The sequence below is a fragment of the Sceloporus occidentalis genome, unplaced genomic scaffold (genome assembly GCF_023333645.1).
Source record: "Sceloporus occidentalis isolate IW3139 unplaced genomic scaffold, rSceOcc1.0.p SCAF_2, whole genome shotgun sequence".
Classification (NCBI taxonomy): domain Eukaryota; kingdom Metazoa; phylum Chordata; class Lepidosauria; order Squamata; family Phrynosomatidae; genus Sceloporus; species Sceloporus occidentalis.
In genome coordinates, this window is record NW_028316982.1 from 182,291,675 (window position 1) to 182,313,541 (window position 21,867).

General features: G+C 39.0%; 1 protein-coding gene across 2 annotated transcripts in view; it reads left to right on the plus strand.

Moving 5' to 3' along the window:
• MOSPD2 (motile sperm domain containing 2) overlaps positions 1-21,867 on the plus strand; it is a 35,249-nt gene that overhangs the window by 4,347 nt on the left and 9,035 nt on the right. For both annotated transcript variants that reach the window (XM_089511650.1, XM_089511651.1), the window contains exons 3-10: positions 4,461-4,616; positions 5,873-5,959; positions 8,200-8,354; positions 9,413-9,473; positions 11,617-11,655; positions 12,071-12,195; positions 13,301-13,471; positions 18,713-18,825. In XM_089511650.1, coding sequence (XP_089367776.1) covers positions 4,461-4,616; positions 5,873-5,959; positions 8,200-8,354; positions 9,413-9,473; positions 11,617-11,655; positions 12,071-12,195; positions 13,301-13,471; positions 18,713-18,825 — 907 coding nt within the window. The remainder of the gene's footprint in view (positions 1-4,460; positions 4,617-5,872; positions 5,960-8,199; positions 8,355-9,412; positions 9,474-11,616; positions 11,656-12,070; positions 12,196-13,300; positions 13,472-18,712; positions 18,826-21,867) is intronic.

Genomic DNA, 21,867 nt, shown 5'->3' on the forward strand with positions numbered 1-21,867 from the left:
TCCTTTTGGAAAACATCAGTTGAATGATCACTTTCCCGAAGTGGTGCCTCGGGTTACGAAATTAATTCGTTCCGCTGTCAATTTCGTAACCCGAAAGGCTTTCGCAAGCCGAATTCCCATAGGCGCTAATGGGGAAAAGCCGCGATTCCGTGTGAAATCGCGCAGAAAAGCACCAAAAGTTTTTTCATAACCCGAAAAAACTTTCGCAACCCGGAACAATAATTTCCTATGGGTTTTTTTCGTATCCTGAAAATTTCGTAACCTGGGTATTTCGTATCCCGAGGTACCACTGTATTTGCGGTCTATTTAGAAATTAGTCCCATTGAGTATAATGGGTCACTGTCTTGTAAATTTCTATAGAATTAGTCTTATTCATTTAATTTCTATGCCGCCTTTCTCCCAGAAAGGGAGCCAAGGTGGCTCACAAATAAACCCATTTAAAAACTTTACAATAAATTAAAAAAAACAATTAAAATTTATAGCCAAAAATAGTAGAAAATTATAAAAACATTGTTCTGTGCCTTCACCTTATTTCCAACTTATGATGACCCTAAGGCAAACCTATCATGGGGTTTTCTTTCCAAGATTTGTTCAGATGAGTTTTGCCATTGCTTTCCCCTGAGGCTGAGAGAGTGTGACTTCCCCAAGGTCACTTAGTGGGTTTCATAGCTGAGCTGGAAATCGAATCCTGTTCTCCAGAGTCCTAGTCCAGCATTCAAACCATTATGCCATCCTGGCTGTACAAGAACGTAACTAAAACAAGTCATGGCACTTAAAGTGGTGTCAAACTGGATTTTTTTCTATAGTACATCTGCAGCTTCAGCAAGCAAGCTAAAAACAGTCTGCCTGCCCTAACTATCCATGGATTTAAGCATCCATGGATGGGAGGCCCCATTGGCCCTAATGGTGGCATGTGCATGTCGCCATTAAAAACCACAGGACTTGAGGACCTGATGCTTTTGATATTTGCAGAGGGGATTCCAGAACAGAGCCCCCTAGGATGTTAAGGGCCGACTGCATAGTTTATTGTAATGAAAGAAATCAGGCATTCTCTGGTATATCACCTATATTATAGTAACAGTGTGTTCCTAATTATATTCAGTCATAAATGAGTACATTAATAAATATACTTTCTTTTTAAGTGTGCTCAGAATACAAGTTTTTAGTTTTTGAGGTGCAGCAGGATTGTCTTGTCTACTGTTGTCAAAGCACATCCAGGTGTATAGGCCAGAATTCTGAGGAAGCACCATAATACACCTCTGAATATTGTACCTCTGAGTAATACACCTCTAACTATTCCTTGTTAAGAAAATCTTAGGAAATTCGTGGAGCTGCTGTAAATTGACAGGCAAATTGAAGGCACACACACAGTAGCATTAATAATAATAATAATAATAATAATAATAATAATTTGTTTTATTTATATACCGCTATTCCAAAGATCATAGCAGTGAACAGCAAGTAAGCTAATTAGCAAGTAAGCTAATTTGCCCCCAACAGTCTGGGTACTCATTTTAGCGACGTCGGAAGGATGCAAAAGCCTGAGTCGAGCTTGGGCCCTTTTGCTGGTCTTGAACTCGCAACCTTGTGGTTTTGAGTGAATGGCTGCAGTACAGGCATTTAACCACTGCGCCACCTGCATTCAGACCAGGTTATGTTCTATCAGTTATATTCAGGGAACAAGTGGCATCATCTCCCATCAGATTCCATACAAAGTCACTTCTGAATTGTCTGTGGAGAGTGCAGTTTCTCTGCTGAAGATACAGTCTCACTCTTCTCAAATCAACCCAATGGGGAAAGCATGGAGGAGTGTTCTTCTTGCCACATGGTTCTGCTTGCATGCACCGGGAGTACCCAATCTTTCTCTTTTATTCTATAGCCAGTCTAGACTCTCCATACCACTGATTTTTTGCAAGTAAGCACTAAGACATTGGACATTAGCATACTGGGGAAATAGCCCTTATGTGAATGAGAATTGACGAATACTTTCCTCTCAGTGTTCATTTTTTGTGCATTGTAAAAAGACTATTATTTTTATATTATTAAAAGAAATACTGTATTATTGTATAAATCATTCAGCATGTTGTTATAATATGTAGCACTGTTCTTAATACTCTTCTTTTCCCCATCAAAAACCAAAATGAAGAGAAATCCAAAGTTATATCGTATGTCATTCATTCATCTTGTTTCTTATACAGTGGGACCTTGGTATCCATGGACAACAAGCCTGTATTGTCCCCAGTGGCAGCACATGGCCATGCTGCCATTAGGGACAGCCCTCGTTGTCCCTAGTAGCAGTGCATGCACACAGTCATGCTGCCATTAGTGACAACAGGGTTTCACCTGAAGTCCCATTGCTCCTTATGGTGGCATAGATTCATGAATGTACCAGCATTAGGGACAATGGAGGCTTACCTGAAGTCCTGTTGTCCCTAATGCGACATGGCTGCGTACATGCACCACTATTGGGAGCAATGGGACTTGAGCATCCATGGATTTTGGTATCCGCGGGGGGGATCTGGAGCGGATCCCCTCTGGATACTGAGGTCTCACTGTATATTATCAATAACATCTCAGGCAGGTTTGCAATACAGTGCACTCTTGCTTTAAGTGGGGGATCCGTTCTGGACTCCCCTACGTAAAGCGAAAACCGGCTATGCTTGAGCCCCATTGAATATAATGGGGCTCAGATGCGGAGTGGCTTCAGCGGAAGCTGAAAGCCGCATATAGTGTGCCTGCATATGGCGCGGGCGTACTGTACTAGGACTTTTCCTCATGTACAACATTTTAAAATGTGACAGGATCTTCAAGCTCAGTCTTGTCATTGGTATTAGCATATTGAGAAATTATGTGTTCAACGATATGTATAGATACAGATTGGGTTGCCTCTGTTTTAACTACAATTAAAGCAGACATGTTTTCTTCTTATTTATGTCACATTAAGTTGTGAAAACAATTTTTCCAAGAGTTCAGAAGATACGTCTCAAGAAGTTGTGATGTAGTTGTTTCAACTGAAGTACTAGAAGAGTACTTTAGGAGTGTTACAGAGTTGATAAAAGATGGCTAAAAGTCCTTTGGTAGAGCGACCTGAGGGATGGTGTGGTTAGCCATATCAGGAACTTGCATTTTATCAAATACAAGCTCTTCCAGTTCATTTGTTGATACCTGTTGGTGACAGTGACATGCAGGAAGCTTAAAACCCACCCACTTGGGATTATATTTCCCTTGGGTGAAATTTTGACAAATGGAATGATGTATCTTGTGAAAAAATATTCAGTTTTAGATATCTCTATGAAGCCCAGAGTACATTCGTATTTTCTAATTAATTCATCTTGTATTAGATGATCTAACACAAGGAAAATTATAGCTGGCTTCGGTAATTAATATTTCTCTTGAAACATCATTTTTTTGGTTTCATTGTTCAAACTTAAATATTCACTCATTATTTGATGTCATGTTTAATTATTTTATAAATTAAGTATTAAATATTATCTTGATGTTGACCCTTCATCTAGAGTTGCTGTAAAAACCATCTTTTATTTCATGGAGTATTAGACATTGGCAGCCCTGGACCTTGGGTGTCAATGCTGTGCTTTTGTGGGATTCAAATTAAATCTTGTTTCCTACTATCCATCATATTTTGCTAACATGTTTTCTTAGATTTTGACCATGAGACTTGATCATTAAATTATATAATCAATTAGATTCTGGTTCATCAGACATAGTATAATCGGACCAAAGAAGAGCCATTTAACATTAGTGCAAAGGCTCATCTATTCTAGCTTTTTGTATGCAGTAGCTGAGTAGTTGCTTGTGATAATCCTATAAACAAGATATCAATTCGACTTCATCATTCTTCATGGGTTTTGCAGCAATTGATATACAGAGGCATATTGCCTCTGATGGAGAGCCAGTGTGGTGTAGTGATTTGATGGTTGGACTCTTGCCTTTGGAGAGTAGTTTGATTCCTCATTCAGTCATGAAAACCCAGTGACCTTGGGTGACCTTGAGAGAGTCACACACTCTCAGCTCCAGAAAACCCAGTGATAGGTTTCATCAAAGATCACCATACATTAGAAACAAATTGAAGGCCCATCACAACAAATTGCCTCTGATACAGGAAATTATGTATAGCTGTACCAATTAAAAGCCATTGATGCCCACCTTCCATGATATTATCTAATACTGTCTTAAAGATGTTGAAGTTGGTGGCAATTACTACATTCTGTGTCAGTTCCACCGTTTAACTGTTGCGTGAAGTAATTGGTTGTGTACTCATTACCATTGAAAAGTGCTGAGTTTAACTAGGTTTTTTATGTATTGTTATATTGCAGTGTGCTGCCACCTGTTCCCAGCATGTTCTCATCTAACATTGGTATTCTTGATCAGATTATTAGAAAAAATTGCCTTACATCCAAACTTTAAATGTTTTTAATCATGATTTTTATTTTATGGATCAGCAAAAACAGAGAAATATGATTCCAGAGATTTGGAGAGACTACAGCAAGATGATACCTGGGTTGAAAATTTCCTACTGTGGAGGCACGATGTTGTAGATGATACACTAAAGATGATTGATGAAAGTTTTCAGTGGAGGAAAGAATATGCGGTTCATGGTAAGATTTCTAATAAAAATTTTAAGTATGCTACCTTTTCAGCTAGAGTGTTCCCCATATGGCAGTTATCATTATTTTTCTGGGTTAAATTATCACAACATTGTAAAAAGCCTCTACTATTTGGTTCTTACCAAGAAATTGCACCCTAAAATGTAGCAAATATACATCTTAAGTCCAGACTATCAAAGACTAGGGGTGAAGCACACAGCTGATAAAGAGCGGCCTCTGGCCACGATCGCATCAGGACTGTGGCAGCCTCATGGCCTGCTTCCAAAGTGGGCCACTGCCACAGTCCTAAACCAGCCCCCACCAGGAGCCAGATTATTTCCGCTCCCTTTTGATCTGCTCCAAAGGACGATATCGCGGTAGAGCAGCTTCCACCCAGAAGCCACTTTATTTGGCCCCTACATTTCAGGCCTGTTTCTCCCCATGCAAACCTGCCAGAATTCTCAGATCTGTAAGGGAAGCCTTTCTCTTGGTCCCACCACCATCACAAGCTTGCTTAGTGAGGACACAAGAAAGAGCCTTCCCACCCTTTGGAACTCCCTTCCTTGGGAGGCTAGGTTGACTGCCTCCCTGCTTTCCTGTTACTAGCAGGGAAAGAGCTTATTGTTTAAGCAGGCTTTTAATGTGTAAGCAGATGAGATTTTTATTGGGGTGTTTTGTTTATCTTCTTTTACTTTTGTACATCTTTTAAGTATTTTTATATTTCATGTGGTGATTTTAATTATTTTTAATTAACCGTCTGCAAAAGTCATGTGAAACAAATAATAAGAATCTTCATGGCATCAAAAGAGGACTATGTACACACATCTATACGTGAATGCAAATCCAGCTATATGGCATTGTAATGGTGAGACTATTCACAAATAGTAAGCAGTGGGTCTAGATAATTTGTGATAGCAGTTTTTTATATTGCCCTGGACTTTGCTGACTTATTTAAAATTCAAGATAGTCTTCCTAATAATGTGAAAGAATCAAGATGAATGTTCTGTTTGGGTTGACAGATTCTTAGTGCTGCCTTTGTTCCTTCTTAGTCAGGGTCATTACTGCTGTTTCATCAGAGTGGGAAGAGACACAATAACGCAACTGCTAAAATTATAAACTATTTTGGGGTAAATAAAAGTTTTTGATTCATGATATTTTCTTTTATGGGAATATAATTACATATATACATTCTGTTGCAAGTATAAATGATGAGTTTTAAGTTTAGAATATCATGAAATGTGCTTATAAATATGATTTTTTTTCTGCAGACTTGACTGAATCAGCACTTCCAAAGTGGTTATTTGATATTGGTGCCCTTTATCTACATGGTTATGACAAGGAAGGCTATAAAATATGTAAGTCAGCTCTACTATTGCTTGCATTTATTGATACATCAAAATAATTTTTCAGTGTAAAGAAAACCCCAGGGTATTGGTTACTGGATTAGCTACAGTTGGCTTTTGGCAAACTTAAATTTAATATGGTTAAGTCTGAACTCATGCTTTTGACATCTATATTACTACATAGGAATATGTAAAAAAGAAGAGTACTGTATTTTAATTTTCATGAAGTAATGCAGATTATAAACCCTTACATCTGTAACTAATTCTAATGCTCTTTGTGGCTTTTCCTTCTTTTTTGACATAGCCTCTTGGGATTTGATTCTAGTACACTGAGGAGACTTTTTCCATCCTTTGAACTTCTTATTGATGTTTTCAGCCTTCCCAGTGATTTTTTTTCATTGTGGATGCCATTATTCTTTAGGAAAGCCCAGTTCTGTTTGCATTAATTGTAATAGCAAGTAGACTGAAACCCTAAGGGCACAGTTGTAGTAAGTACCTTTGAAGAATTTAGGGGATCTGAATCTGGAATGAACTCATCTGATCTGCAGCAACTGGATCTGATCTGTAGTTGGAAGTGTTGTTTGTTCTAAAATCCATACTTAATAGCTAGGTTTTGCTAACATTTAGAGCGTCTAGAAAGTGCAGTAGCTACTGTGCAGATTGAAATGGGGTTGGAAGTGCTGGGAGAGAAGACTCAAGATGAGGTACCTTTCCTCATAGGGATATGTATGTAATAATCTCTGAGGCAATTCCCTCTGTTTCCTAGCAGTGCAGGACTGCTAGGGAAAATGTTTATAAAAGGATTAAATGACTTAAAAGACAGTCCTCGTGAATTTGCTGTCAGCATCTGGTTATCTGCATTTGCTGATTCAGGCATGATGCCTTTGATATCAACTGTGTAGAAAATTACTGCTCTGAACGCAATCTTGCTGTCTTTAAAACCTGTGCTCCTTTACTTGGGAGTAAACCGCAGCAAGATTAATAGGACTTGCTTAGGAATATGATCTTTAGACTCTGTTCCATTAGGAACTGATACAGTCAGCTCTCCATATCCATGGATTCTGCACCCACAGATTCTGATTATATGTGGTTTGAAAATATATTTTTAAAAAATCCAGAAAGTCTTGATTTTTCCATTTTATACCATCAGCCGTCTTCATAGGCGGGCTTGCCTTCCATGGCTTTGAGCTTACGCCCACAGCAAGCCCCGGCAGAAGTAATGGGGCACATACCTGTGCCGCTGTGAGCACGCGCCCCATTATTTTCTATAGGGCTTGAGCATACACTCTTTTCCCCATACCGGGGGGGGGGGGAGAACGGATTCTCCGCATAAGGGGGGCAGACTATATAAGGGACACAATTTTACTGGCCCATTGTATATACAATGGCACAGTGGACCCTTCCCATACATGGGGATCTGTTCCAGTAAACCCCCCCCCCCCGGTGTTAGGGGAAAAAACATGTAGGCTGGGGTGCAAACAATGGGGTGCAAGCCTGTGGGACAGTGTGTGTGCTGCGAGCACACGTGCCATTGTTCTCCCCCCCCCCCCCACGTGACTTCAATGTAGGCTGGAAGCTGTATATGGCGTGCCCACATATGGCACGGCCACACTGTATGTACCACTGGTATCTGCTGGGGTTTGGTTCCAGGACCCCCATGGATACCAAAATCCATGAATGTTCAAGTTCCATTAAATAAAATGGCATAGTAAAATGATGTCCCTTATATAAAATGGAAAAATCAATGTTTGCTTTTTGGAATTTACATATTTTTTTAAATATTAAATTGTGGATGGTTAAATGCACAGATAAAGAATCCATGGATACAGAAGGCTGACTGTAATAGGACCTGAGCATTCATGGGCAGAGGGGTCCTGGAACCAAATCCCAGTGGATACCAAGGCCCACTGTATTTGGTTTGACCAAATACTTGTCTATTTTCTGCTCAGAAAGATGAGACTTGAACATTATGCTGGTCTACTTCTACCTCTGCTACCTGCATTTGTACTTCAGACAAGGAGAATTGTGAGCATATTAATACTTCCACATTCTTTTGTATGAAATGTTTTTCATTTGTCATATTTTATGATAAAATTTTAGAATATGATTCTAAGACAAAATAATAATAATTGACACGTTATGAAAGAGAATGTCTATCTTAGAAAATTGAAGTATCATTTTCACATAAGCTAGTCTGAGTTACTCTTCACCTTTCTGACATATATGTGTATATTTTTTTATTTCTCCATTAGTTTGGTTCAGGGTGAAACTTCATACAAAAGATCCTAAAACTCAATTTGAAAAAAAGAAACTAGTAGCCTTTTGGTTAGAGCGCTATGCAAAAAGGGAAAATGGCAAGCCTTTGACAGTGGTGTTTGACATGGCTGAAACTGGACTAAGTAACATAGTAAGCATGTTTTTGTTTTTCATTTTGGTGCTGTATCTTGAATGTTGCCTTTAGTTGGAAAAATGCTGACAAGAACGTGTACACACATTTTAATGTAGCTTTTTTGAATTTAAATTAGTTCTTTGCCCTTTGGCATAATTCTAAATATTCTGGATTGACTGGTTCATGAATTACTGCTGAAACTGGCTTCTTAATGACATAGGTGTGCTACTTGCATAATTGACATTAGTAAATGGTGAAGTCATGCATTCTGTTCTACAGTAAAGGTCTGTTGAAATTAATTAGATGTATTGTAGATGAATTCTTATAACTATTTCAGCATTGTATTGCCATTCAAAACAGTACTGAAAAAATAACATTTGGTTACTTCAGTCTATGACAAGACATCCAAATCCCTTCTGACAGCACATTCAGCCCACATTGACTGTTAGTACCCCACTGGAATTACCCCACTGGAATTGATACATATTTTATACAGTGGGCCCTTCCCTTACTCAGAGGATCCATCCCATATCCACCCGCGTAAGTGGAATTCCGCATATGCTCACGCCCCATTGAAAGCAATGGGGCGTGTGCTGACAGGCGCATGCGCCATATGTTTAATTGTTGCACTGCTTCAGCGTAAGCCTGAAGCCACATATAGTGCTCCCACGTACGTTGTGGGCGCACTGTATAACTTTTGCAAGCTTCTATGCATAAAGTGAACATATGGAATATCTTGCACATGTTTAATCTGAATATGCATACATTTCATAAGGTTGGTTAAGAATTACCTTTGAGTTTCTAGTATTTCAAATAAGGGGATAAATGTTTAAAACATGATGTTTATTGCCCTTGGTGCAGATATGAAGACACTGAAGCATTTCTCATTTCCCTGTTCAGCAGTTCCATCATCCAAAGATGATGCTAACCTACTTCTTAAACTCCCTGTGACTTTAGAAGTGATTAGGAGAGCTCAGTAGTGGATCTGTTGAATTAAACTTACTTTGAAGTTTTGTAAAAAGCTCTTATTTGTAGAGTTTGACATTTTTGTTAACTGGTAATGTGCTTTGTTTTAGGACTTGGATTTTGTCCGGTACATTATTGGCTGTTTTAAAGTCTATTATCCTAATTACCTCAGTAAGTATGATAGCTTTGTACTACACAGTTGATCTAGGGAATAAACATTCCTGAGTGGAGGAAGGGGTTTCTAAAATTGTGTAAGGTGGCTGATTATAACACTTCTTGAAAAGTGCAACTTGCAGATATCTACATAACAACAGTGTGAAGGACTGATACCAGTTTTAGATGTTTTATGAGCATCAGCTTTCATTATGTGATTCCCTTGTGTTGTTGAAATATTTTGTGAACTAAGTGGCAAACCTACTATAGGAGGCATAAAATGGCTCAAAATGCTGAATGGCACATTTTTTTCTTTCTTGCAGCTGCATAATAATTCTTCACAGCTCCCATCTTTAAAGATTATACCATGATTAGGAAGTTTCATCACTCAGAATTTAATCACCTTTCTGAATCACTCCATAAGCTATTCCAGTGGTAGTGAGGCAATAGAGAACATGACACAGAGTCATTGCCAGTAGTCAATACGATACTCAATTAACAAGGCTGTTCATAGAATAGCTAGTGGGGTAATATTTTCTCCAATAGTTCTGGAGCTCAGCTGGCTCCTTTGGTCTCTGGTATTGCACTGCTCTGCATAAATATTCTAAAGAGTATTTATTATTGTGCTGGTTAAATTCTGCCACGTTGTTAGAACCCAAATGGCAGTACACTGTGATCATTGTGTGCACTAAAGTTTTTCCAGCACCCTTCCCCCAGTCCCTCTAGAACACCCAGAAAAGCCATTAGTGGAAAATGTAGATGTGCATTCTGCTTGTACATAGAAGTTGGAGTACTTAGCAACTAATCATACCTCTTATGTGAAAGCTAGTGTTAAAAGGATAAGTAAACAAATAATAGACCTACTTATTTTAGGTATGCAAAATTATTTTAAGTATTTATTGGCACACACAGCAGAGTGAATTGCATGTGCTGAATATGCATTTAACTCGCAAACTGTGAATGGGCCTGTCAGCTAAAGAATCCTAGATACAAAGGAATATTCTGCCCACACATTCAGCCCCTTCATATAATTGAACCAGGAGGATTATACGTAATTATGTTCTTCTGATTTGTCTAAACTGCGAAATTATTGTCACCATCTTTGCAGCAAGCCACAACATTTAAAACTTTAAAACATAGCAGTGAGATGCTGGCTTGTTCCAAAGATGGTTACCCGGTCAAGTGAGCATAATCAGGTTCTTTTTCATTGGATGAGCAACTATACATACCAAGGGACTCAATTTAGAAACTTCTCACTCTACTCATTCTGTGAGTAGAAAATGCCTATGTGCATATTTGCTTCTGTTGCATCTACATTAAAGGAATCCCTTGACGGGCAAGGAGCTGCTGGATTGGAATGAGCATGTGGCCAAAATAGATCTAGTCAATAGTCACATAACTATCATGAGGATATAAAGGCCTGTTCAATTTTCAGGTGTGCAGCTTACTTTGATTCCATTTAACATGTACAGTGGGCCCTCGGTATCCATGGGGGATCCGTTCCAGGATACACACACCCCGCGGATGCCAAAATCCAAGGATGCTCAAGTCCCATAGTATTCAATGATGGCGCAGCCACATGGCCGTGCCACCATTGAGGACAATGGCACTTTGTCCCCACCCCCTCCCTGATGCCAGCCTCACCGTTCTCACTGCGGCAGGCAGCAGGGGGGTACCTCTTCTTCCTCCTTTTCCCCACCTCCTCCCCCTCTTTGTCTCTTGCTGCAACTGCCACATCTCTTTCTCCTCCTCCTCTTTCCAGCCTTTTCCTCCTCTTCACTATTCCTCCTTCTCTTCTCCTCCTCCACTTCTTCTCCATCCCTGCTGTTGTGGCTCTTCCTCTTACCTCGCCTTTTCTGCCTTCTTCCTCTTCCCTCCTCCCTCGCGCTGGCACTGCCCATCCTCCTTTTCTTCTTCCTCTTCTCCACTCTTCCTCATTCTCTTTCTCCCTCCTCCTCCTCTGCCAATGCTACCCCCTCTCCCTGTGGGCTTGCCATCCACGAATGTTGAAGAGAATAACACAGAAAAGGGGGGAAAGTGAGATTTTTCTTGAAGACAAATTTGTCTCGTAGAATTTTTAGTTCAGCTGTCATTGAAAACTAGTTACTGAGAGGGTCAGCATATATCCTTATTAGAACAAGTCTTCTTTGTGTTCTTGCAGCTAAAATTGTGATCTTTGAATTGCCTTGGATAATGAATGGTAAGTTACAATTTTAGTTATCTTCAGATAATTATGTATAGTGATTGTTAGTAGAATTTCTTCAAAAGATTATTATTAACAGGAATATTCTAATGTACTTAAAGTATTTGTGTGTTGTTCTTTACAATTTTGTATTATCCTGTCCCCAACAGAGGCAAGCACAGTAAAATTCCCTGGCCTGTTTGAATTTAAACACCAAATGTCTGTTATTATTTTTAAGACTATTTACACCTGTTTCAGTCAATTCTTAACACAAAATATATTTTATCCTATTTGATAGTTTTATAAATGGTCTGAACTAAGCTTTTCTAAGAACAGTCTAGTTTCAGGTGCCATATCTAACGTGAGATGCATGTTGTGCGTTGTTTTCCGTGTGTAATTTCAATCTGTCTCTTTTCTTTTTTAAAAAATCTAGCTGCTTTTAAGCTTGTTAAAAGTTGGCTGGGCCCAGAAGCAGTAAATCTGTTGAAGGTGACCAATAAGAATGATGTCCAGGAGTATATCAGTGCTGAATACCTACCTCCCCATATGGGTGGGACTGTAAGTATATTTGTATACTACCAATGTTAGCACAATTTATAGTAGTATTGTACTATGTAGAACATGGGAAAAGTATTTACCATGAGTCTGAAAAACATGTTTATCGTATTCATAATTGGTATTAAATAACAGTTACAATGGAAGTTAGCAAACTTTTTTTCTTTTAACAGTTATCAGTGTTTTTGGTTTAGTTTTGTTACTAATTTTTCTTTTTTTTTAGTTGCTTGTGTCTCTTGATGCAGTCAATTTGTTTTGGTTGCATTAATGTTTTTAGACTGCCTTTTCTACTAATATACCCCTAAAGTAAATCTGAGCAAGCATATGAGCAGCTCCATTCATTTTTACTGAACACTATACACTAGACAAATTTGCCTTAGCCAGAACAGCCTCAGTGGAAAGGTTCTGCAACTGTCCATCAGTAGAATGGTTCTACAACAAATAGCACATTAAACCATGTTCTTGCCACCCCCCTGTACTAATGGACATGTTTGCTTGGGTAGATAGCATTCATGGGTGGCTCCAGCTGAAAATGGCACATTGAAGGACTTACCGCGAAGACCCATTCTTGCCAAGGAGAAGGAGCTATCCATCCTTGGATGGCAAGACCTTAATTTTCTTCTCAACATGGGAAGTCTTTTCTTTCCTGTGTCACAGTTTGTGGAGGAACTGATACTACAGGAGATTGGGACCAATAGGTTCAGTTTAAGATAATGTGAGTTTTGCCTGGCCTGGGTGGTGCCAGGATTTACCCATTTCTGGATGGCTCCTCATCCTTGGCCAGAACGAACTTTCATGGTAAGTCTTCCAATGTACCATTCTCAAAAGATTACATACAGTACTAATGTAACAATATGTGCTATATTCCTATTATGTTATTGCTATAGGTAATCTTTGAGAACAGAATCTATCAATACTATTGTTGACGTTTTCCATCTTCTTAAAACATAAATCCCTAATTGTAGTTAGGGCTGAAGGAGTGGGGAAGGATGGCTTTTAGAATGTGCACTGTTAGAGATTTGTGATTTTTTTTTTAGAGATTTGTGTATTGTTAGAAATGTCTCCTTCTTCAACCCACCTGTAATATGCTACTTTTCTTATGTCATAGGATACATTCAAGTACAGTTACCCTCCACTGGTTGATGATGATTTTCAGACTCCACTCTGTGAAAATGGACCCATTACTAGTGAAGATGAAACTGAAAGTAAAGAAGATACAGACATAGATAACAAGGAAGGTCTAGATACTAATGAAGAGCAAGGACCCAATTCAAAAAAGGTATCAGTGGACTGAATTGTACATAGATGTAAGCAACCATTTCATGCCAGTTATCCAAGCATTTACTGTTATTCAAGAAGACTGAATAAAGCCTTAAGGGTAACTGTGGTCATCATGTCCTCCCTTCAAAATCAAGAACTGATGCATAGTAATGGATCTGTCTTGTTTCCTTAATTCTTTATCTCTGAAACTGTGGCTGTTGACCACATTTTGTTTGGGTAAATTAGTACAGAATTCTATCTAAGCAGCTATCCTACTGTGATACCAATTGAAAACCTACTTAGATACAGTATTTCTTTCTGTGTATTTTGTTGCTTTTTTCCTTTCTTTTCTGTATTCCCACCTGCCCTTTTTACATTTGTGGTTGCCTCTTATAGCAACTTGAATGTTGCAATTTAGAGTTCTTCTAGAAATGGTATAAGACGTGAGATATACAGTATATACATTCAGCCCTCCATATTTGCAGGGGTTATGGGCACAAGACCCCCGCGAATGTGAAAATTCACAAATAACTCCCTCCTACCTCTCCCCATGGAAGCCAGCTAAAGGGAGGGGTAGGCAGGGAAGGGAGCAGGCGCATGTGTTCCTCTTCTCCCCCTGCCCCTCCTATCCCGTGTATGTTAAGTCCATGAACGCGGAGGGAGAAGTGTACATATAATTATTGACCTTCTTTTCATTTGGAGCCATATCAGACTCTTTGTTCTGAACCCTTCTATTCAAGTTCATTTTTGCACTAGTGTAGATATGGGCCTGAAAGCCTAAAATACTACAGCCAATCTATTGGCCAATCAATTGTCTGTAGTTGTTCTAACATAGTTACATTTTAGCCCCAATCTTCTGGGCAGCCCCAGACTTCATGTGGCAAAAAAGTAGTGAATTCCTTCTGGAAGTTTCTAGGAGTAACTTTTAAATAGGACACAGGCTCCACACTGCTGGAATATCAAAAACACCCATTTTTCAAAACCAGAAATTATGTCTGTCTACTTCTATTCTGGGTTTCATGTATAAGAAGTCTCTGCAGTCCTCAAGAGTATTCTTGAGGCAGAACATTGTCCTTCATAGCCATTGAAGTTATGTACCCCAGTTCTAATTCTTCCAGAATTCTCAGGTCTTAGCTGGTTAGATGGTTGTCACATCTAATCCTTGATTATGGCGTCCAAAATGGTTTATATACAACTTGGTTCTGCATTCACACCTTTATCTCAGTTCCTTAGCAGTCTTATTCACACGAGACTGCACATTGAAGGTGTTTTTCACACATTTGCAAGCTGCAGTTAGTCATAGCATTTTGTTTCCTTTTTTCCCCCTACAGTGTCCATGTGTTGCCATGGAGAGTTAAATATACCTGTTTCTGGGTTCTCTCTATAGCAGATGTTCCTTCCTACTCAACATATTTATACTTAATGCACTATAGTTTTTTCCATGGTGATGTTACTGTTTGTAAACCTATTCCATCACACTCTAACATGAGTAGGATGAGCATATGCACATAGTAGCTGTCTCAGTTCATAGTTCCCACTAAGAAAAATGAATTATCTGGGACAAGGTGAAGCCTACTCCTGACCCTTTGGACCTACTACAATATTTAGTGGTTTTAAAAATATCAATACTGTATGTGCCATGCCCCCTTGTCTGCAGGGGATATGTTCTCAGACTTACCATGGAAACACAGGTTACCACAGATAATAGTAAATCCTATTGAAACAAGTTATTTCTGGCAGAGATATGCAAAGGGATCTTGCAAAATCTTTTAGATCAGTTGGCTCATGCTGAAGGATCTAGATATTTCTAGAGAGCACACCTATCTAGGCATTTCTAGGTCTGCCAGCATGACTGTCTGGTCAACCTCCACTGGAGGCATGCTATAGAATCATGTTGGAGGACCTAGAAAAGACCTAGAGAGAACATATTTTTAAAGACATGAGTAAGTGAAACAGTGGTATCATCAGTCCTACTGATACAGGGGTTATACTGTACTAACGTAAACTAAAATGTTGGTGTGAGACAAACGTATTTGGGAACAAACTGACTGCCACTTTTTAACCTGGGTGACCCAGCTTCTGCTGTAAAGGACTGACAAAGTGTGGAACAGTGCCCCCTTAGACATTTACGTTTTTGTGTAGAATTCACTGATTTCTCAATTGAAAGACAGGCATTGACTAGGATAGCTAGAATAAGATGCAAAAAAAAAAACAAAAAAAAACTTGCCATGTTTGCTTTTGGGTTTTTTGTTTTTGTTTGGTAGGGGGTATCAAATTGCCTGCCAGTGACATGAGCTGAGGACTGGGAGATGCTTAGCATGAAAACAACATTTCAGGAGTTGTAGATGTTACGTGAAATTTGTGAAATAGGTGCCAGCAGTTCTATTTTAAAATCAAACAGAAAAATTATGCCATCAGTTTATGCCATCCAAAGATGTTCAGGGTAGCTCACAGTGATACAGGTTTACAGGGGCAGAATAATAAAAGTTCTTGGAAAACCTTGAAACATGACACTAAAACTGAAAATCATGGAAGAAAAGAAACACCTTGCCCAGCAATGAAAAGAGTGCCAGGCAAACCACCTTGCAGAGGGCATCCAAGAAATGGCAGTATGACTTAGAAGCCCTCTCCTAAATGGCAAACTGCCTGAATTTATTTGGTGAGACCTTCCAGAGGATGGCAATTAAAGAAGACTGAAGTGTCTGCAGATACATACAGAAGATATTATTCCTCAGAAAACCCAATTCATTTAGTACTTTAAAAGTCAACACTGATGTTTTGAGTTGGGCCTAGAAGTGGATCGGGAGCCAACACAGCTGATGAGCATCATAAGATTACCTCAGTTAGTCCTACATAGGGACTAGAATGTGCCCTGCCCTATTTTTGACTAAGGCCCAAAACATGTTGGAGAAATAATTCAGTTTGAGACTGCTTTAATTGCCCTGGTTCAGTGCTAGAGAATCCTGGGAACTGTAGTTATTGTGGCACCAGAGCACTCTGATAGAGAAGGCTAAATGTCTCACTGGACCTAAGTTTTCAAATAATTTTAAAGGTAACATAAAACACATCATCAGTAACAGATGGCAGGATAACCTTGACTAGATAAGGTTGCAGCTGGGAAGTAGTCAAATTACGTATATCATAAAAGGAACCCCCCTAGGTCACACCAAACATCTGTTTTGTCAGTAGCTTAGTTCACACACCAGTCAACTACGGGCCTGTTGGGATCTGACAAAATATACAAGGCAACAGTTCTGTAGTTCTATAATAAATGCCTGATGCTTCTGACACTGGGGGATAATACATAGCCGTGATTAGTAGACACTGAGAGCTCTATGCTTTATGAATTTGAACCACTTTTTAAAGGTAATGAATTTTGTGGTCATTACAACATCTTTAATGGACTCCATAGATTAATGTACTATGTTGTTGTTGTGTGCCTTCAAATCATATCCCTTAAGGCATTCCTATCATGAGGTTTTCTTGGCTAGATTTGTTCAGAGGAGGTTTGCTATTGCTTTCCCCTGTGGCTGAGAGTATATGACTTGCCCAAGCTCACTCAGTGGGGTTCACGGCCAAACGAAGAATTGAACCCTGGTCTCTACAGTCATAATCCAGTACTCATACCACTGTGCCACACTTACTCTGTGTTCTATCTGAAGAAGTATTTCCTTTTGTTTGTCTTGAACTTTCCCCATTTGTGTTCATTGGGTGACCTTGTGTTATGAGGGCCAAAACCTTTGCTTCCATCTGTTTTCTCATATTAACAATTGTATAATTTTCTGCTGTGTCGCTCCTTTCCCATTTTCCTGTTAAGCTTCTGAATAAGAAGTTCAGCTGTAGTAACATTTCCTTGTAGGAGAAACAAAGTGTACATGCCTTTGTCAGGTTTATGGTAAATAAATGGATCCTACATATATATTTTATTTACCATAAATACCAAAGTTCTCAAAGTGAGAACAGACCTTTAAAATACAAATACTTTGATGTTGCCTGTCTTCACCTTGTTTTTCCCCTCTATTCCATTCAAAATATTCCAAATTCTAAAGAAATACTGTACAAGTATTGCCATTTAAAATAATGCTAATTACTGTATGTACTTGACTAGAAGTTGAAAAATGTATGCCCAAAAATTGACCCTAAAATCCTAGGTTGACTTATATACAGTACAGTAATACTGCTTAGAAAAGTCCTGGAAGAAGCTTTACCCTCATGCCACACTCAGCCTTCCTTGGCAGTGAGCTCTGAAACAGCTGCCAAGGCAGGTGAAAGAGGTGATTAACCTTCTCAATATGATGTTAAAAGCTTCTCTCCCCATTCTCCTCCTCCTCCTCCTGGATCTCTCTGCCCCCCTCAAACACCCCATTTAATTACACTTCCTTCCCTTCACAATCCGATGTTAAAACCTTCTCTCCCCATCTTCTTTCTCCTCCAGATTTCTCCTGCCCACCAAATACCCCATTTCCCTTCCCTTCTCAATGTGATGTTAAAACTTTCTTTCCCCACCCTCACTCTCCCTCTATGTCCACAAACCCCACTTGCCAGTTCCTTCCCATTTCAAACAGATGTTCAAATCTTCTCCTCCAGCACCATGGAAGTGGTGAAGTGCTGTGAGGTAACTGGGAGAGGTCCAGAGAAGGAGGGAAGGAAGTGGTGTTTTCCCCTTTAGATCATTTGTTGTGTGCTCCTAAGTTTTACCCTCGACTTATCCACTGGGGATATCAAAATCCGTGATTTTGTCCCTAAAACTTTCCCTTGACTTACTCGTGAGGTCAACCTGTACATGAGTATATACGGTAATGGTGTCAACATATGTATAATTTAAGGTCTGAATGTTAGTAGTGGTTCGATTTCTTTTTTAAATTCAAAATGTAATGGATTTTCTTGATAGAAACAGTTTTCCTCCATAGTTGTCTGTTACTATTCTTAGCTTTCTTATAATCGGCAGAATGAGGGCAAAGAAAATAAAATCTTTATAGTAATCCTTTAATACCAGTCAGGTATGACCACATTTCGTAATGTGTGTACAGTTCTTGTTGCTGTAACTCAAGAAGAATGTTGTAGAACTGGAAAAGACTCAGAAATGAACAACCAAAGTGATCAGACAATTTGAACAATCCAGTATTTATATTTTAATTGTGATGTGCTAATTCAGTGAATGAAGAAGGGTCCATAACATTTAATTCAGTCATTTTACTTGACAGTGAAATATTGACTTCTGACTGTGTATAGTTGTTCCTTCTTGTTTCTGTTTGCCTAGGCAAATCATGCAGAACAAACTCCAAAATCCGAAGAATGTGACAAAATAGATTTGAAAACAAAAAATGCGAAGAAAGCACTTACCACATTTAAAGGACTTTTATTGCATATAAGGTAACAAAACAGGAACAATTTCAGTCACGTTCTAGACCATTCCATATTTTAATAGCACTGCTTCATCACTTCAAAAATATTAAAATTTAAATGGACAGAATTTTAAGAATAGCTTGATATTGTTTGATTCTGGATCTTTGGGAACTTCTTACTTTGTCACGGTTATGATGTTGTTGACAAAGTTAACAATATTGGAAAGTGGGGAGAAGAGATTTCTGAAGAGTAAGGCCCCATACAGACAGGCCAAAATAAAGCTGCTTCGGGTCACTTTGGAGGTATGCTGTTTAAATGATGCATGCCTCCTAAAAGTCGGGCATGGTTTGGCACAGCTTCTGGACTCTTAGAGGCATGCATCATTTAAACAGCATACCTCCAAAGTGACCCGAAGCAGCTTTAGTTTGGCCTATCTGTACGGATCCTAAGTTACAACAAGCTAAATGATTTGTTCTCTGTGAGTAACTGAACAGAGCTGCATCTGGCCAGGCTAGGCACTAATTTCAGTAACATGCTTCCCTCTTTCTTGATCATCTCCATCATTTGTCTTGTGATATAGCTTATTCTCTCTTTTCTGACCATATAAGGCAAACTTACTGATGCTCAACTGCCTGCAAAACTATTGTGTAGTAGGTAAGAGAATCAGCTTTGAGTTGGGAATTCCTTTAAATTAGGTAGCTGTACACAAGTCACTATTTTTTTACTCCAGGCCTTTATAATTTGGGGCTAATGATAGTCTATTTTATAGTATTGCTATAAGAATTGCTGAAAAAGTATTGAGTCCTTAATAAAAGCTCATTGCTTGTCTCAGTTGCCAGGAGGCAACCAAGAGATTATCACACTAACCTTTTCTCGCCTCCTTCCCACTACAGTCATGTAATCAAAAATAAAATGGGAACATTCCAATTTTACAACAGCCACCACTACACTTCCTTCATCCACGCAACGAGGACTGCTGCCCCCATTGCACTTCCTTCCTGCCCTGTCCCTTAACACACACACACCCCATTATGCCTTACCCAATATGCCTTTAAATTTTTTTCCTGTTTGTTTATGAAGTTCTGCAGCCCAGATTGAAACGTTTTAAAATGACCTTTTGACACTTCAGGGCTCCAGAATTGTGCAGAAATTGTGGTGTTTAAAAAAAAAAAGCAAGGGGAATGGGCAAAGGAAAGGAGGGGACAGTGACACCATGTGACTGCCTCACACATACCCTGGGAATGGCTTTTCACACCTGGGGTATTGTTCAATCTGCAGCTCATTCACTGTGAGTTTCCCCTGTGAATGAAAAGAAATGGGTCAGGAAAAGGGCAGTTACGGCAGGGAAGTGGCAACATAAGTTCAGCATTACCGATGCCACTTCCCTCCCAATGAAATCGCAGTTTAAAAATCGGGTGTGATAATCTCCTAGCTGGCTTTTTGGTTAGCATGGGCTTTCATGACTATAAATGCACATCTTCAGATGCAGGACTAAATGGTATTAAGGCCTCAGGTATAAAGCATATTTACACAGTTGTAGGAGTGGAATATAATATAACAGGATCCAAAAAATGCAAACCATTTCCCTTACCCTAAATTTTCAAAGGGCTGGCTGAGGTGATACAATCTTTGCAATGATTAGGTAGAATTGATGTATGAAAGCAATAAGTCAGTTTCCCTAGGTTCAAAATGTCAGAAGGTTACAATTGGTCCTCCGAATCCACAGCTTCAACCATCCATGCTTTGAAAATATTCTCTCTCTCTCTCTCTCTCTCACACACACACACACACACACACACACACAAGGACACCATTTTACTACACTGCTGTATTTAATGGGACTTGGGCATCCAGGATTTTGGCATCCATGGGGGTCTTGTTTCTGGGCGTTTTGAACCCAGGGAAACTGGCCAGTCAAGTCTTGAATATCACCAGGATATATTTATCTTCTTTTTTAAAAGGATACTTGAGAATTTTGGACAATCAAAAAGAGGTTCCCATCAAGTTTAAATGTCCCAGCCTTTTTCTTTAACATCTGACACTTCCTAAATAGCTTATTTGAACTTTTAAGCTCATTTTATGCTCTCAATGAATTTTAAAGCTCATTCTATTCTATGTATGTGTTGTTGTACATGCTGTCAGTCAGAATCCAAAACCTCCTGATAAGCTTTGTGCGCCCATTTTCAGGGTTGTGTTTCTTGTATCTGCTTAGCAAACCATTTCTGGAAACCAGTTTGGGGTATGGCATTGGGTCTTAAATTTCTGTGCATTTCTGAATTTAAGGGTACATGTGCATGCTCCTTGAAACTCAGCCACCAGTTTTAGATCACAAAGTACTCACTCATGTTCATATTTCTGTTGTAGAATGGTTAGATATCTGCAAAAATTTTCATTTTATTTTAAAGGCAGAAATGTCATAGCTTCAGGGAAGTTACCTGATTTAAGTTGCAGAATAGAGGTATTTAATTTTACTTGTAAGACCCAGGTATTCAGTTCCCATTATCTTCCATTAAAGACTACCTTGGTTAGTAGAACTTTCAGCGACTTTGCAGAGCTGTTGCTAATTACACTGGGCAGTATTATAACAACTCAGTATAAGGCAGCTTTGTGGCTTCATGTACAGTTACTCCATATATTGGGAATATGCAACCTAGTGTCCTCTAGTGTTCTGGATTACGAAACATATAATTAGCATAATCGTCAGGCACGATGGGAGTTTTAGTCCAAAACATCAGGAGGGCATCTTGTTGGCTTGCGATACATATTTTCTACTCACCCAAGAATGTTACAAAGAAACTCTTGGTTTGTTTGTTTCTAGTTGGTATCCATTCAAATGCATGTTTATTTTTGCACGTGTCACACTATTTTAAATATGTCAGTCATCTTGGAACACAGTGAAATGAGTATAAAGTGAAAATCGCCTTGAACTGTTAAAACACATCGTCTAAGATAATACCAGTGACACATTTGTACTGTACTTGGACAGGACTGTAATATACCCTTATAACTGTTTGATAATTGTTTCAATAAATGTAGCCTTTATTTCAAAGAAAATATTTGTTTCCTTAC